General features: G+C 37.8%; 3 protein-coding genes across 5 annotated transcripts; all 3 read right to left on the bottom strand.

The window, feature by feature from the left end:
- Nucleotides 1-696: 696 nt before the first annotated feature.
- Nucleotides 697-9,997, bottom strand: LOC113171134 (chemokine-like receptor 1). Of its 2 annotated transcripts, none has more exons than XM_026373518.1 (2): nucleotides 9,953-9,997; nucleotides 697-2,570 (listed from the first exon to the last, which is right to left on the bottom strand). In XM_026373518.1, the coding sequence occupies exon 2, from the start codon at nucleotides 2,557-2,559 to the stop codon at nucleotides 1,534-1,536; it is 1,026 nt and encodes a 341-aa protein (XP_026229303.1). In that variant the 5' UTR covers nucleotides 2,560-2,570; nucleotides 9,953-9,997; the 3' UTR covers nucleotides 697-1,533. The 2 variants fall into 2 exon arrangements, with proteins under 2 accessions (XP_026229303.1, XP_026229302.1); XM_026373517.1 differs by lacking the exon at nucleotides 9,953-9,997 and adding an exon at nucleotides 3,037-3,067.
- LOC113169452 (chemokine-like receptor 1) lies at nucleotides 7,527-9,450 on the bottom strand. The gene has a single exon (XM_026370850.1). It carries the CDS (start codon nucleotides 9,448-9,450, stop codon nucleotides 8,374-8,376), a length of 1,077 nt encoding a protein of 358 aa, XP_026226635.1. The 3' UTR covers nucleotides 7,527-8,373.
- Nucleotides 9,998-12,613: 2,616 nt separating the features above from the next.
- Nucleotides 12,614-15,687, bottom strand: LOC113169095 (chemokine-like receptor 1). Of its 2 annotated transcripts, none has more exons than XM_026370243.1 (2): nucleotides 15,632-15,687; nucleotides 12,614-14,599 (listed from the first exon to the last, which is right to left on the bottom strand). In XM_026370243.1, exon 2 carries the CDS (start codon nucleotides 14,586-14,588, stop codon nucleotides 13,461-13,463), a length of 1,128 nt encoding a protein of 375 aa, XP_026226028.1. In that variant the 5' UTR covers nucleotides 14,589-14,599; nucleotides 15,632-15,687; the 3' UTR covers nucleotides 12,614-13,460. The 2 variants fall into 2 exon arrangements, with proteins under 2 accessions (XP_026226028.1, XP_026226029.1); XM_026370244.1 differs by lacking the exon at nucleotides 15,632-15,687 and adding an exon at nucleotides 15,108-15,172.
- Nucleotides 15,688-16,616: the final 929 nt, after the last annotated feature.

The raw sequence follows: 16,616 nt of genomic DNA, 5'->3' as shown, positions 1-16,616 counted from the left end.
ATTTACCAGAAGAGACATTTTACACAGGTGTAACACAGTATATGGTAGTATATACAAATAAGGATTGCTGGTGGCTGTGCTGTAGCAACAAACTTGTTCTAACCCTTATCATGCAGTGTTTCATAAATGATAAAATCCACATTGACCCTACTGTGTAATGTGAGCTTGTTTGCTAGAGGATAAACTGTTGCAATAAGATATAATCTGAACATGTAAACACACGCAATGTCACGTCTCCTCACACCATCTCACAAGTCACAGCAGCTGACGGCTCACCAAAAACATTTGGGTGTTTGACTTTAGGTAAGGACATTTGCTTTAAATGGATTTTTTAAAATGCAGAATTGACACAAAAAAGCATGTATCCACAGACAGAAATCAGAACACAAACACCTGCCAATAAACCTGTTAAACATATGGAATGTTAAAAGTTCAATAGTTATTCGCTTATGTATTGCCATTACAAACTATAGGTAGGAAGTAATGTGACATAGTTTGCAATCTGTAACATTAAGACTATGTAAGTGAATGTAAGCAGATGATTAGTCCTTCTTGTCATCAAAGAAGTCAAACCAACTTTAACATACAAAGAGCAATGATGAACAATACATTTATTGTTAGTAATTAAACACAATGCACCATGAAAAAAAACTGCTAAAGAATTGATGGAACAGAATGAGTGATTAGAGTGGATCCTCAATTCCAGGCACTTTCAGCTTTATTAACATAATCTAAAAAATCTGCTGCAAGGTCATGTACCACATAATGCTGAACATAGATATCTGACAAACAAACTTTCAGAGAAGCTTACATGTGTTCAAAAAGAAAATTATCTGTTATAGCAGCTTCCTCTCTATCAGCATCCTGTTTCATACTCTGAATCTTGAAATTGAGAAATCATTCCAAATTGACAAACGTATACATATGAAATAAAGACTACAAACTTCCGAATTATATGGTGTATATACAATAAGGAGTGAATGATACTAACAACTCAATGGTGCAATGTATAAATTAGTTATGTGGGAATTATACATCTTGCTAAGTAAAAAAATAAAGTCCTAATAAAATACTTTTAAAACTTTTAAAAATTGTAATCAGAAAAAAAACAATTAATACAAAATAAGTTTGTGTTAATTGTTACAATATGTCTTACAAGTAAAACAATTTTCACAACAATTCAGAAATAAAGCAGAAAAATGTTTCATATCTCCTTTTTATTTATACATATTCAATTAATGTGGCAGCTTTTTAGTTATCAATATATTCTTCACTTATGGGGTATAAACAACTTCATTTTAATATGTTGTCTTTACCGTTACATAAAGACAAGAGAATGGTCACCACACTATGTTGTATGGGAAAGACAATAAAGAACACCTCAATTTTCCCAATTTCTGACAGAGATTCAACATATTTTGAAATTAAACTGATTTGGTCAGAAAGCCAAATATACAAATAAATTCATTAATTGAAATTATTTAGTCTGGGATGATATTTACAGCTTGTCTTGAGTTTATATGTTTGTTTTGTTCATGTCATGGATAGTTCATTGATCTGACTAGAGACAGTGGCAGGGTGAGACACATCTTCCTGGAAGGCATTTGCCAACACACTTAAGATGGACTTGCGGACTTTATCCTTGAAATCTCGACCCATAAACACATAGAGCAGTGGATTGAGGCAGCTGTTGAGAAAGGCTAGGCTGGTGGCTAAAGGAACCCCAATTGTAATCACCTTAACCAGGTTTATACTTGTTTGGCTGAAGTGGACCAACTCAATTAGACGCATGATGTGAAAAGGAGCCCAACACAGAAAGAAAGCTGTGATAGTGACAGTGATAATCTTAAAGGAGCGGCTCGATTGGCTGGCCAGGGTGCGGCTCCTCCTGAGACGATGGATAATCACAGCGTAACAGGAGACAATGATAGAAAACGGCACAACAAATCCCAGCAGAAAGAAAGTTATGGTCATGGCCTGATGACGGAAATGACTCACTGACGGTGTCCCATAGTCACTGGAAAGAGTATAGTTGTTGAAGCAAGCTTGCAAGCTTGATGAATTATGAGTGGTAGTGTCCCTGAAGATGAAGGATGGAACGCTGAGAATCAGAGCCAGCACCCAAGCACACAGACTCACACAGGATGCCTTACGCACAGTTCGGTGGTTTTGAGCCCAGACGGGCAAGACCACAGACACACATCTGTCCACACTGATGACAACCAGGATGTAGACACTGGCAAACATGTTTAGAGAGCTTACGGTGCTGTTCAGTTTGCACATGAACTTGCCGAAAGGCCAGTGGAAATCCAGAGCTATGTATGTCACACTCAAGGGAAGGAATGCGGTGAAGAGGAAATCGGCTATGGCCAGGTTGAGGAACCAAACTGTGTTAACAGTTTTCTTCATCATGAATCCAGTAACCCAGATAACCAATCCATTACCCAACACCCCAAGCACAAAATCCAAGGAGTAAATAACGGCAGACAGGGTGCTCATAGATTTTATCAGATCCATATCCAAAAAATGTTCTTCAGTTTTATTTGTTGTGGTGATCATTTTCTTAAGGTCTGCAAGCAAACAAAGTTAGACAGTGATACCATTGCAGTTACTGGCTGATGCCTCAAGGCTACATAGTAGACCTGAGACTAACCTGGGACCTAACACAGCAGTAAACCTTCAGTGCAGCGTTTCCACGTGCATCATCTGCAATTTCACCAAAAACTAAAAATGCTTGTGCACCCATCTGTCTAATTTTAGAATGCTCTGAATAACATTGTACCTAAATCCTGCTTTCACTGACCTCATTCTCTGAGTCAGTATATCATTTAACTAAACCAATAACAAGGTGCCACATAGGATTTTCATCAACCTGACTGTAGCCTAACTTTTTAAAAGTTGCCACAGTTCTTGAAAAGCATTGTCAGGCAGTAAAATGTTAGTCTAGGTGTCATAAGAAACTACTGATTTATTTACGGATATATCTATAATAATCTTGTTGCATGAATGTGATGTTAATCAACAAAGGTGACGCACCTCCTTCTAAGCTCTTCAAGTTGCTGATGAGTTGTCTGCAGCAGTATCCTGACGAAGTTCAAACACAATGCTTAATATATTGACTGTCACCACCCGTCTGGAGGAACTGTCACCACCCGTCTGGAGGCGGATCAACAAGTACTTTGCAGGGAAAAACATGAATTGCATACTTTCTTGCACATTATAGTTAAGTTGAAGCGTTTTGCGAAACATTTCAACCTAACAAGAAGGAAGTCCAGTTGCCATGACTCAACTTTTAATTAAAACAGAATGTGTCTTTACTGACTCATACATTCTCTTACAGTGCCATGTTTGGTGTATAACTTGTGTATTTGACAGTGTTGTTATTTGTGTTATTTTTTCACCCAGGTTTTTCGTTGGGCAACGGATGTGTTAAAGCTGGGCACCAAGAAAAGACTTTGTAGCATCACACTGCCTCACTGATTCAGCCAGTCTCGCTTTGAGGGGGTGGTGCATTTTTGCTGATGTGTTAAATTTTCTGATGTGTTATATTTTATACATTCTGTTTTGCACTCGTCATCTGAATTTTCCTACCGCGTTGCCTGGAAGTCATTGCACAAGCTTTGACCAAGCTTAAAATATTTAAACAAACAGACTTTGTTATCACTCAAACACATCCCTGCTCTCCTTTTTCTCTCCCGCCACACATTGGGTTCATGAAGTAATGTTACTTATCTACTAACATGTCAGCATGGCATTAACAGTACCACAATGTATATGCAAAGGTAACCTATTTTACATGGTACAGATTAAATATTTATTCTTTACTTCAATGATCTCTGTGTTTATCCTGGTCATGCTGCTATGTTCTCCTCAGACAAGCAGGGAGGGAAAACGTGAATCCATCCCTGCTATTCATCTGCATGAATGCCATCATATACATCATTCATTTACAGATGCTTCCTCTTTTATACTTAAATTAGCACATAAAACATCCACATTTCAGCTTTTATTTCAAGGTGCTATAATCTGGATCTGATACACAATGGAGGAGATAGCACCTATTTGTTTGAAGCCACCTGTTTTTCATGTCAGCAAAAGTATTGGAAAATGTGACTGACATTGGCCAAAGCCCGTACAATCATTTGGAAAGTATTAATGAAGAAATAAACCGCTGTTGTAACAAGCATTAGACATTTAATGGGTATATTAAGGCAACAGCAGCTGACAACAAAAACACTGTGAGAGATGTTTTAAGTTTTGCAAAAAATTGATACATATGTGAAAACTGCATCTAGCAGCAATTTGACAAAGGGGGGTTTTGAATTTTAGCAATTGAGAAAATTAGAAATACTGATGATTGACTTTGGCTCATAAGGCTTGTTTGAAATGTTCATACATAATCTCTGTTTGCCCCCCAGACTCCCTGACAGGACCACAATCAAAAGAGGAAAAACAAAGACTGATGCAAACTTGCAGATATTATTAGTGAAAACAAATTTGTAACACTGAGTGCACTGGAAAAGGCAGTTCTTCTGATTTACCTCTGAAGATTTTGTAAAACAGCTTACTCTGCTGGTTAAGTTTCCTGTCCTCCTTATACAAAAAGGAGAAAGATGCACATTTGGGAACGGGTTGCTTTCAGAGGACTGAAACATGCACCCGTTCTGGCTGCTCCCTGTAGTTTGAGCAGTAATGTCCAACAAAACTTATTTTGAGATGTCATCAAACAACAACATAAAGATAACAAATATGGATGATAATACAGTTGTTTCTGTATAAATTAAACACATTTCCCGAACATTTGCACAAAATTTTTATATTGCAAGAGTGGCTGACTTCTCTAGTTGAATGACAAAATCAAACCACTGTATGTATGACCAGTTAGCTAATCCTAAAACTTTCCAAAAAAAACAAAACAAGTACAATTATAATATTTCACAACCTTTCTGGAATACCAACAGTGATTAAAAGTACATGTAACATCTGTTTGCCTGTTCAATTCCACAAAACAGAGCTGTATTTCATACACAAGGACAAAAAAAAACTTATCCCCTTCAACAAGTGGGTAATATATGACGTGCAACATTTTTAAAACATTAATCTCTGCCTCTGTTATCATTAGGATATAGTAGCTAGATAAGCTATTGATAATGATGATGATAAACAGTGCAGCGTTTCTATGTGCATCATCTGCAACTTCACCAAACACTAAAATGCTAGTGCACCCATCACACCTTCTTCTAAGCTCTTCAATTTTCTGATGAGTTGTCTGCAGCAGTATCCTGATGAAGTTCAATCTCAATGCTTCATATATTGACCGCACTGTCACCACCCATGTGGAGGCAGAAAAAGTCTCCATGACTTAACTTCCACTGAAAACAGAAGGGGTCTTTATTGATTCATACATTTTCCTAAAGTGCAATATTTTTTATTTCAACAAGCAAAAAAAAAAAAGCACTACCCACTCTAAGAGTGTGGTGATGTGTTATTTTTATCGAATAATTTCACAAGTCTCTCTTTGCAGCATCCTGTTTTGCAGTCTTCATCTTTTCCTACACAGTTGCCTGGAAGTCATTGCACAAGCTTTGACCAAGCTTAAAATATTTAAACAAACATTTGACTTTGTTATCACTCAAACACATCACTGCTCTCCCTTCTCTTCCTCTCAACACATTTACATTACAAGCCTAAATGCATACAAACATGCTGTCTACATTTCTGCTGACTGCAGACTACTGATCCGCTTTTGTACTTCTGTATTATTACATCTTTATGCAATATTTCATTGTATGTGAAAGTCTACTTTGCAGTTTCTGACAGAATAAGGCTCTAACATCATGTGGATATATGTTTTTTAGGACACTGCAGCTTTATTACCCAGTTAGTAATCAAAAAAGAAATGAAATGCCATGAATTCAGTGGATCTTGTTTTATCAGTTTGTATGTATAACAGACATGGGTTCATGAAGTGACGTTACTTGTTCACATACAAGTGTGTGCAAATAGGTTTTGTATTTTTTGTTCTGGTGAAGTGTAACACTACACTTGTATGATACTAACTTTTAACATGTGTAAATAACATTACAGTGCTACATGTATATATGCAACACAAAGGTAAGCTATTTTACATAGTAAATAGAAAAACTCAGATATAAAAAGGTGACATATTGAATATTTATTCTTTATTACAATGAACTCTGTGTCTATCTTGTTCATGCTGCTAAACACCTAAACAACCTGAGACCTAAACAACATTTTTGTTAGTATTAGTTAAAAACAGATATGAAAACTGCATCTAGCTAGCCAAAAATGATTTATTGTATTATGATTATACTGACTGAATAGCATATATTATTAGTGAAAACAAATTTGTTACACTGGGTGCACCGGTAAAGGCAGTTCTTCGGTTTTCCCTCTGAAGATTTTGTAAAACAGCTTCCTCTGCTGGTTAAGACTTTTTTCCTGTCCTCCTCTCACTAAAAGCATAAGGATGCACACGTGGATCCAATTAGTGGAAAGAATCAGTTTTGAGAAGAGGGTTCCAGTTTCTGCAAATAAAACAACAAGAAACAACAGCAAGTTGGGATAAAATAGTTGTAAGTTGATGGTTTTGTGAACGTAGACTGAAATGTGTGATTTGTGTTTACTGTTTTGAGAAGAGATGGAATTTCAGTGTTTTATCAATTCAGAAACAACTGTATGATCATTCATATTTATTATCTTTATGTTGTTGTTTGATAACATCTTAAAATACGTTTTGTTGGACATTACTGCTTCAAATAAAGAGAGCAGCCAGAATGGGTGCATGTTTTAGCCAGCTGTGGAAGAAGATACAGTTAGTTCATAACATTTGATCTCTTTTTGAATACAAACTGGGTAATAAAGCTGGAAACTCCTTAAAACATCAATTCAACAGGGATTGCTGTCTAATGTAGATGTTTCCTTGGGTTTGACATCTGGAAATTTAACTAACAACTCAATAAATCTGGTGGAGTACAGAGTTCAGTAATTCCCTCTGAATTGGATTGGAGTGAAAAAAAAGCATATTCTTGAAAATCCCCAGTAAAATACAAGTATCTTAAAGTTAAAGAACTTCAGTAAAGTACATCTTTAGTTGAGTTCAGAGCTCACAACCATGACACCAGATCACAGGGGAGACCTTGACACACCAAGTCTTAGTTGGTTCCCATCTGTACATGCAACTACTATTTCTTGTCTGTCTGACCTGGAAGACGTATCTCTCTTATTGCTCTTCCTAAGGTTTCTTCCATTTTGTTTTAGTTTTTTACGTTAAAGGGTTTTTACTGTGTATAAATCAGACCATGACCTCAGTGAGATTCAATAAAACCTAACTTGTCTGTGTTTCCAGCTCAGCTTCCTGTGTGACCATATTTGGTCTAATCACCTGCTCTCTGTCTGTGCCTCCCTCACTCACAAACTAAATGGGATCAGTTAACTAGCACCTCTGCTAATTAGTAATAAGAAATTACTGGATACAGACACATACAATAAAAAACTGTCCAGTTCAAATAATATTTTAATAATGCAAACACCATATAATCACCAAAACAAATGACAGAAGTGGAACCAAAATTAGTACACAGCACATTAATATCATAGTTGCTATCATATGTATGTATTAGGCTTGCATTAGCTGGTTCTTATAGAGAATAACATGTTTACTAATTAAAGCATGCAGCAGACATGCAGCAGTCACAAATCAGCTGATTCACTTTTGACAGTGGTTCTGTCATAGGCTCAGCTTTCTCACCTACACACATACAGTAATGAGATCAGTGGCTGGGTGAGGGGGGAGTTGATTTGCTATAAGTCTGTTTGTGCAGTGATTCAACAACAATATTTCACACTGTCAGGAGTTATGTTTAACGTTGTAAACTTCAGTTTACAACATACCACATAGTTCAGCAAGAAGGACATGTTCTTTGCACCATCACTATTGTGTTAATTAATATTACATGCTAATATATCATCATATTTAACTATTCATACAATCTGCAATTATGGCCTATAAACAGCTGCTACTTTACATATGTGATTCCCCAAGGTTTCGCTTTTAGCAGACATCTTACATTATCTTTGTGTTGCACAAATAAGATTTCTATATTGCAAGAGTGGCTGACTGTTCTAGCTGAATGACAAAATCACACCACTGTACAGTATGCTTTTGTTTTCATTTTTAAACAAATGTATGGCCAGTTAGTTAATCCTAAAACTTTAACAAGTGAAAAGATTCAGTCTGTAACATAGAGAGATTGCCTTGATATGAATAAAACAACAGAAGCTACTATTTTGCTGTATACAGTTACATCTGCTATGTACAGTTACAGTATTTGTTTAAACAAATGAGCAACCTTATACCTCAGCATCAGAAACAGACTTGTCTTTACTCCGACTGGTGACCATTGAGTTTGTGTAGGTATAAGAGCGAGAAACCTCTTCCTGGAAGGCAGTCTCCAAAACATTCAGGATGGACTTGCGGACTTTGTCCTTGAAATCCTGGCCTATGAACACATAGAGCAGTGGGTTGAGGCAGCTGTTGAGAAAGGCTAGGCTGGTGGCTATAGGGACCCCGATGGTGACGACATCGTGAAGTGTTGCACTTGTGTAATCAGCTGTGTGAATCACCATCTCGATTAGACCCATGATGTGATAGGGGGCCCAGCACAAGAAAAAGGTGGTGATAACAGCGGCGATGATCTTAAAGGAGCGGCTCGATTGGCTGGCCAGGGTGCGGCTCCTCCTGAGACGATGGATAATCACAGCGTAGCAGGAGACAATAACAGAGAAGGGCACAACAAATCCCAGCAGAAAGCGAGTTATGATCATGGCCTGATGACGGAAATGTCTCAGCTGATTCACGGACGGTGTCTCATAGTCATTGGAAAGAGCATAGTTGTTGAAGCAGTTGATAATGTCTTCATTATGATATGCTGGTCCTGTGTCCTTGATGATGAAGTATGGGGCACTGAGGGTCAGAGCCAGTATCCAAACACCTATACTCACACAGGATGCTTTGCATACACTTCTGTGGTTTTTAGCCCAGACGGGCAAGACCACGGACACATATCTGTCCACACTGATGACCACAAGGATGTAGACACTGGCAAACATGTTTAGAGAGCTTATGGTGCTGTTCAGTTTGCACATGAACTTGCCGAAAGGCCAGTGGAAATCCAGAGCTGTGTATGTCACACTCAAGGGAAGGAATGCGGTGAAGAGGAAATCAGCTACGGCCAGGTTGAGGAACCAAACTGTGTTAACTGTCTTCTTCATCTTGAATCCAGTAACCCAGATAACCACTCCATTACCCAACACCCCAAGCACAAAGGCCAAGGAGTAAATAATGGCAGACAGGGTGCTCATAGATTTTTTCAGCTCAGCATCCATATGCATAAAAGGTTCTTCAGTTTCGTTTGTTGTGGCGATCATTTTCTTAAGGTCTGCAAGCAAACAAAGTTAGACAGTGACACTTAATCCATTGCAGTTACTGGCTGATGCCTCAAGGCTACATAGTAGACCTGAGACTTACCTGAGACCTAACACAGCAGTAAACCTTCAGTGCAGCGTTTCCATGTGCATCATCTGCAATTTCACCAAACACTAAAACCGCTTGTGCACCCATCTGTCTAATTTTTGAATGTTCTGAATAACATTTTACCTAAATCCTGCTTTCACTGACCTCATTCTGTCAATCAGTATATCATTTAACTAAACCATTAACAAGGCGCTACAATCAAATCAGACACATATGATTTTCATCAATCTCACTGTAGCCTAACTTTTTAAAAGTCGCCACAGTTCTTGAAAAGCAGTGTCAGGCAGTAAAATGTTAGTCTAGGTGTCATAAGAAACTACTGATGTATTTACTGATATATTTCTCTTTAGCGATCTTGTTGCATGAATGTGATGTTAATCAACAAAGGTGACGCACCTTCTTCTAAGCTCTTCAAGTTGCTGATGAGTTGTCTGCAGCAGTATCCTGACGAAGTTCAAACACAATGCTTAATATATTGACTGCACTGTCACCACCCATCCGGAGGCAGAACAAGTCTAGTTGCCATGACTTAACTTCCACTTAAAACAGAAGGGGTCTTTACTGACTCATACATTTTCCTACAGTACAATATTTGGTGTATAACTTGTATATTTGACAGTGTTGTTGTTTTGTGTTGACTGTTAAAATTAACATCTGGACATTAGTTTACATATCACATTTTTGACTTCCCATCTCTTGCAAATTCACAGGATGCCCACAGCTGCAGTAATTGAGAGTTTCATTCTAAACATCCTAAATAACCTATAACAGAGTCTGATTCACTAATATAATAAAACTTCACCCACACGTAATTAGAAAAAAAGTGTTGTTTAAAAGCTACATTAATAATTTTTTGTAGTGCAGCTGGTGTGATAAAGTTGGGCACAAAGAACAGATTTTTGTACTTTACTTTTCGTTGCACTGCCTCGCTGGTTCAACAAGTCTCTCTTTGAGTGGGTAGTGCATTTTTGCTGATGCGTTATATTTATCCACCTATGTATATAGAACAATTTCACAAGTCTATATTTGCAGCATCCTGTTTTACACTCTTCATCTGAATCTTTCTACAATCTGTCTTGTAATTGCAGTTAGGAGTTGCCTGTAAGTCATTTCACAAGCTTTGACCAAGCTTAAAATATTTAAACAAACATTTGACTTTGTTATCACTCAAAGACATCACTGCTCTCCCTTCTCTTCCTCTCAACACATTTACATTGCAAGCCTAAATGCATACAAACATGCTGTCTACATTTCTGACTACAGTCTACTGATCTGCTTTTGTGCTTCTGTATTATTACCACTTTATGCAATATATCATTGTATGTGAAAGTCTACTTGGCAGTTTCTGACAGAAAAAGGCTCTAACATCATGTGGATATATGTTTTTTAGGACACTGCAGCTTTATTGCCCAGTTAGTAATCAAAAAAGAAATGAAATGCCATGAATTCAGTGGATCTCGTTTTATCAGTTTGTATGTATAACCGACATGGGTTCATGAAGTCATGTTACTCATCCACATACAAGTGCATGGAAATAGGTTTTGTATTTTTTGTTCTGGTGAAGTGTAACACTACACTTGTATGATACTAACCTTTTAACATGTGTAAATAACATTACAGTGCTACATGTATATGCAACACAAAGGTAAGCTATTTTACATAGTAAAAAGCAAAACTCAGATTGAAAAAGGTGACAGATTAAATATTTATTTTTTATTACAATGAACTCTGTGTCTATCTTGTTCATGCTGCTAACCACCTAAACAACCTAACACCTAAACAACATTTTTGCTAGTATTAGGTAAAAACAGATATGAAAACTGCATCTAGCTAGCCAAAAATTATTTATTGTATTATGATTATACTGACTGATTAGCATATATTATTAGTGAAAACAAATTTGTTACACTGGGTGCACCGGTAAAGGCAGTTCTTCGGTTTTCCCTCTGACGATTTGGTAAAACAGCTTCCTCTGCTGGTTAAGACTTTTTTCCTGTCCTCCTCACACTAAAAGCATAAGGATGCACACGTGGATCCAATTAGTGGAAAGAATCAGTTTTGAGAAGAGGGTTCCAGTTTCTGCAAATAAAACAACAAGAAACAACAGCAAGTTGGGATAAAATAGTTGTAAGTTGATGGTTTTGTGAACGTAGACTGAAATGTGTGATTTGTGTTTACTGTTTTGAGAAGAGATGGAATTTCAGTGTTTTATCAATTCAGAAACAACTGTATGATCATTCATATTTATTATCTTTATGTTGTTGTTTGATAACATCTTAAAATACGTTTTGTTGGACATTACTGCTTCAAATAAAGAGAGCAGCCAGAATGGGTGCATGTTTTAGCCAGCTGTGGAAGGAGATACAGTTAGTTCATAACATTTGATCTCTTTTTGAATACAAACTGGGTAATAAAGCTGGAAACTCCTTAAAACATCAATTCAACAGGGATTGCTGTCTAATGTAGATGTTTCCTTGGGTTTGACATCTGGAAATTTAACTAACAACTCAATAAATCTGGTGGAGTACAGAGTTCAGTAATTCCCTCTGAATTGGATTGGAGTGAAAAAAAAGCATATTCTTGAAAATCCCCAGTAAAATACAAGTATCTTAAAGTTAAAGAACTTCAGTAAAGTTCATCTTTAGTTGAGTTCAGAGCTCACAACCATGACACCAGATCACAGGGGAGACCTTGACACACCAAGTCTTAGTTGGTTCCCATCTGTACATGCAACTACTATTTCTTGTCTGTCTGACCTGGAAGACGTATCTCTCTTATTGCTCATCCTAAGGTTTCTTCCATTTTGTTTTAGTTTTTTACGTTAAAGGGTTTTTACTGTGTATAAATCAGACCTTGACCTCAGTGAGATTCAATAAAACCTAACTTGTCCGTGTTTCCAGCTCAGCTTCCTGTGTGACCATATTTGGTCTAATCACCTGCTCTCTGTCTGTGCCTCCCTCACTCACAAACTAAATGGGATCAGTTAACTAGCACCTCTGCTAATTAGTAATAAGAAATTACTGGACACAGACACATACAATAAAAAACTGTCCAGTTCAAATAATATTTTAATAATGCAAACACCATATAATCACCAAAACAAATGACAGAAGTGGAACCAAAATTAGTACACAGCACATTAATATCATAGTTGCTATCATATGTATGTATTAGGCTTGCATTAGCTGGTTCTTATAGAGAATAACATGTTTACTAATTAAAGCATGCAGCAGACATGCAGCAGTCACAAATCAGCTGATTCACTTTTGACAGTGGTTCTGTCATAGGCTCAGCTTTCTCACCTACACACATACAGTAATGAGATCAGTGGCTGGGTGAGGGGGGAGTTGATTTGCTATAAGTCTGTTTGTGCAGTGATTCAACAACAATATTTCACACTGTCAGGAGTTATGTTTAACGTTGTAAACTTCAGTTTACAACATACCACATAGTTCAGCAAGAAGGACATGTTCTTTGCACCATCACTATTGTGTTAATTAATATTACATGCTAATATATCATCATATTTAACTATTCATACAATCTGCAATTATGGCCTATAAACAACTGCTACTTTACATATGTGATGCCCCAAGGTTTCGCTTTTAGCAGACATCTTACATTATCTTTGTGTTGCACAAATAAGATTTCTATATTGCAAGAGTGGCTGACTGTTCTAGCTGAATGACAAAATCACACCACTGTACAGTATGCTTTTGTTTTCATTTTTAAACAAATGTATGGCCAGTTAGTTAATCCTAAAACTTTAACAAGTGAAAAGATTCAGTCTGTAACATAGAGAGATTGCCTTGATATGAATAAAACAACAGAAGCTACTATTTTGATATATACAGTTACATCTGCTATGTACAGGTACAGTATTTGTTTAAACAAATGAGCAACCTTATACCTCAGCATCAGAAACAGACTTGTCTTTACTCCGACTGGTGACCATTGAGTTTGTGTAGGTATAAGAGCGAGAAACCTCTTCCTGGAAGGCAGTCTCCAAAACATTCAGGATGGACTTGCGGACTTTGTCCTTGAAATCCTGGCCCATGAACACATAGAGCAGTGGGTTGAGGCAGCTGTTGAGAAAGGCTAGGCTGGTGGCTATAGGGACCCCGATGGTGACGACATTGTGAAGTGTTGCACTTGTGTAATCAGCTGTGTGAATCACCATCTCGATTAGACCCATGATGTGATAGGGGGCCCAGCACAAGAAAAAGGTGGTGATAACAGCGGCGATGATCTTAAAGGAGCGGCTCGATTGGCTGGCCAGGGTGCGGCTCCTCATGAGATGATAGATAATCACAGCGTAGCAGGAGACAATAACAGAGAAGGGCACAACAAATCCCAGCAGAAAGCGAGTTATGGTCATGAACTGATGACATAAATGTCTCAGCTGATTCACTGACGGTGTCTCATAGTCATCGGAAAGAGCATAGTTGTTGAAGCAGTTGATAATGTCTTCATTATGATATGCTGGTCCTGTGTCCTTGATGATGAAGTATGGGGCACTGAGGGTCAGAGCCAGTATCCAAACACCTATACTCACACAGGATGCCTTACGCACAGTTCGGTGGTTTTGAGCCCAGACGGGCATGACCACGGACACACATCTGTCCACACTGATGACCACAAGGATGTAGACACTGGCAAACATGTTTAGAAAGCTTACGGTGCTGTTCAGTTTGCACATGAACTTGCCGAAAGGCCAGTGGAAATCCAGAGCTGTGTATGTCACACTCAAGGGAAGGAATGCGGTGAAGAGGAAATCAGCTACGGCCAGGTTGAGGAACCAAACTGTGTTAACTGTCTTCTTCATCTTGAATCCAGTAACCCAGATAACCACTCCATTACCCAACACCCCAAGCACAAAGGCCAAGGAGTAAACAATGAGAGACATGATATTCAGAGACTGTCTCAGCTCAACATGGTCGTCGTTGTAGTCATAGTCGTCTGAACCATTTCTTCCAGTGGCATCTGTGGCATTGATGAAATAGAAAGGGGTAGTGGTAATTAGCTCCATCATGGTCTCAGAACCTGAAACAGGAACAAAAATAAATGTTAACCTTGAGGTCAAAAGATTATTGTTATTATTGTTAATCAAATCTCTGCAGATTTTAGTTTCTCAGTCAGTTCCCCCAAAAAAGACCAAAATAAGTACAATTATTATATTTCACAATCTTTCTGGAACACCAACACTGATTAAATGTACATGTAACATCTGTTTGCCTGTTCAATTCCACAAAACAGAGCTGTATTTTCATTCATATACAACGAAAAAAAGAAATACTCATCCCCTTCAACAAGGAATATATGACGTGCAACATTTTAAAAACATTAATCAATTAATAATTAATTAATAATTAATTAATCGACCTCTGTTGTCATTAGGATATAGTAGCTATGCATGATGTAGACAGAGCTATTGATAATAATAGAAATTATAAATAATGCAATAGGTCTTAAATCACTGACCTCCTGGTCATGAATTCTCATATCTGCACTGACAATATACACAATATGGATTGAATAATAAAACACATACAAACATGTTCAGGTCGTCTCAGAATCAATGAAGCAGCTCCTTGGCATGAACAGAAGCTACGCAGGTCCAATAAGCCAAAAACAGTGTGAAGAACATTTCCTAACTTCCCATGCTACTTAACGACTTAATAATAGGGTTCAAGAAAACAAAAGCAAAAATGCTTTTCTCCACAAAGTCTTGCATAACATGCAAATATGCCCTTCTATTGAAAGCAGCATCAGCGCTTGAAAAGAGAAGTCGTTTAAAAATGTTTTTTTTTTTTGCAAAATACCCCAATAACCACTAACACACAAACGCATCCGTTCTCACCTACTGCAGACTACAGGCTTAACTACTGTATCGGTATTTTTGAACAGCACCTTCCTTACTGAACACATGAGAGAGTAAACTGTCTGAAACTCAGTTTAAATACCAGACAGCAGAGTTTTCCAGTTCAGTCTATACACTCTTTATAAGGCGCTTCTATTATCCTCTAGTCTAGTCTGCTGATCGTAGAGTTTCTGTAAAGAACAACACTTCATTACCTCACTCAGAGCTCCAGCTCGACGAGGATGTCTCCGCTGCTGAGTCCACTGTGGAAACTCTGCAGCGCTCAACCCTAGGCCCTTAAATGTGTGACGTCATGGCTCGGATAGAGGCAGGATCTCTGGCATGTACAGCCCTCCTTTAAAACCCATTAAAACCTCTTATTACTGCACACTCAGCTCTACAATGGAAAAAAAAGGGAGTGTTTAAGAAGTTTGGTTACAAGGCCTTATTCTGGCTTCTCTGAGAGATGTGTGACGCTGATGGATGCGGTGTGAAGATGCTGTACAAATACTAACACAGACTATCTGCTGTGTGAATTACCTCTGACACCACCTTTCTTGCTTAAACTTGTCTGCTTTGCCACACGATAGAGCCTTTATGTTTTAGGGAGATTCCAAAAGTGAAAACAAAGTAATAAGAAAACTGAATTTGTGAAGTGTGTGTGGTGTGTGTGTTGTGTGTGTGTTGTTTGAGGTGGATACCTGACAACCAGCGGGGCTGTGACTTCTCAGTAGTTGTGATCCTGCTGCGTAATGTGTTTTGCAGTGTGGTTGAGCTGGTGTAATTACTCTGTGATGACTGTTTGAAATGACATCTGGACATCTACGTAGGTCCATGAACATGGAGGTTACATATATTTAATGTTTCTAAGGAGCTTCGTGAATTAGTAGTATCCTCCTCTTTGCCACTGTCAACTTCAAGGTGGACACAGCTGGGTTGCGTTTGTGGACCAAAACAGACGTGGAGTAAGTTTCTGACTAGTCAGTAGTGATGCAGTATCACAAGTATAACTCATCTGCAATATATGTTTCAGTTTGTCAGCAATAAATGAAGTTTAGTGAGTGAAGTTTCTTTTGAACTGCCAGAATGCATTTGAAGTTACACATCACAAACATGCTTTTTGTCATTTATTGCCCTTTGTTGAAAAAGAGATTTGGTTTGATGGTCCACCCCAAACCAAATCTCGATCCATCAATTCAT

Source organism: Anabas testudineus, chromosome 16 (genome assembly GCF_900324465.2).
Source record: "Anabas testudineus chromosome 16, fAnaTes1.2, whole genome shotgun sequence".
Taxonomy (NCBI): domain Eukaryota; kingdom Metazoa; phylum Chordata; class Actinopteri; order Anabantiformes; family Anabantidae; genus Anabas; species Anabas testudineus.
Note: the sequence above shows the minus strand (reverse complement) of the source record. Positions and strands in the feature narration are given on the sequence as shown.

Bases quoted from the DNA above. Each gene is read 5' to 3' on its own strand.
- LOC113171134 (XM_026373518.1), bottom strand. From the start codon at position 2,559: ATGATCACCACAACAAATAAAACTGAAGAACATTTTTTGGATATGGAT.
- LOC113169452 (XM_026370850.1), bottom strand. From the start codon at position 9,450: ATGATCGCCACAACAAACGAAACTGAAGAACCTTTTATGCATATGGAT.
- LOC113169095 (XM_026370243.1), bottom strand. From the start codon at position 14,588: ATGATGGAGCTAATTACCACTACCCCTTTCTATTTCATCAATGCCACA.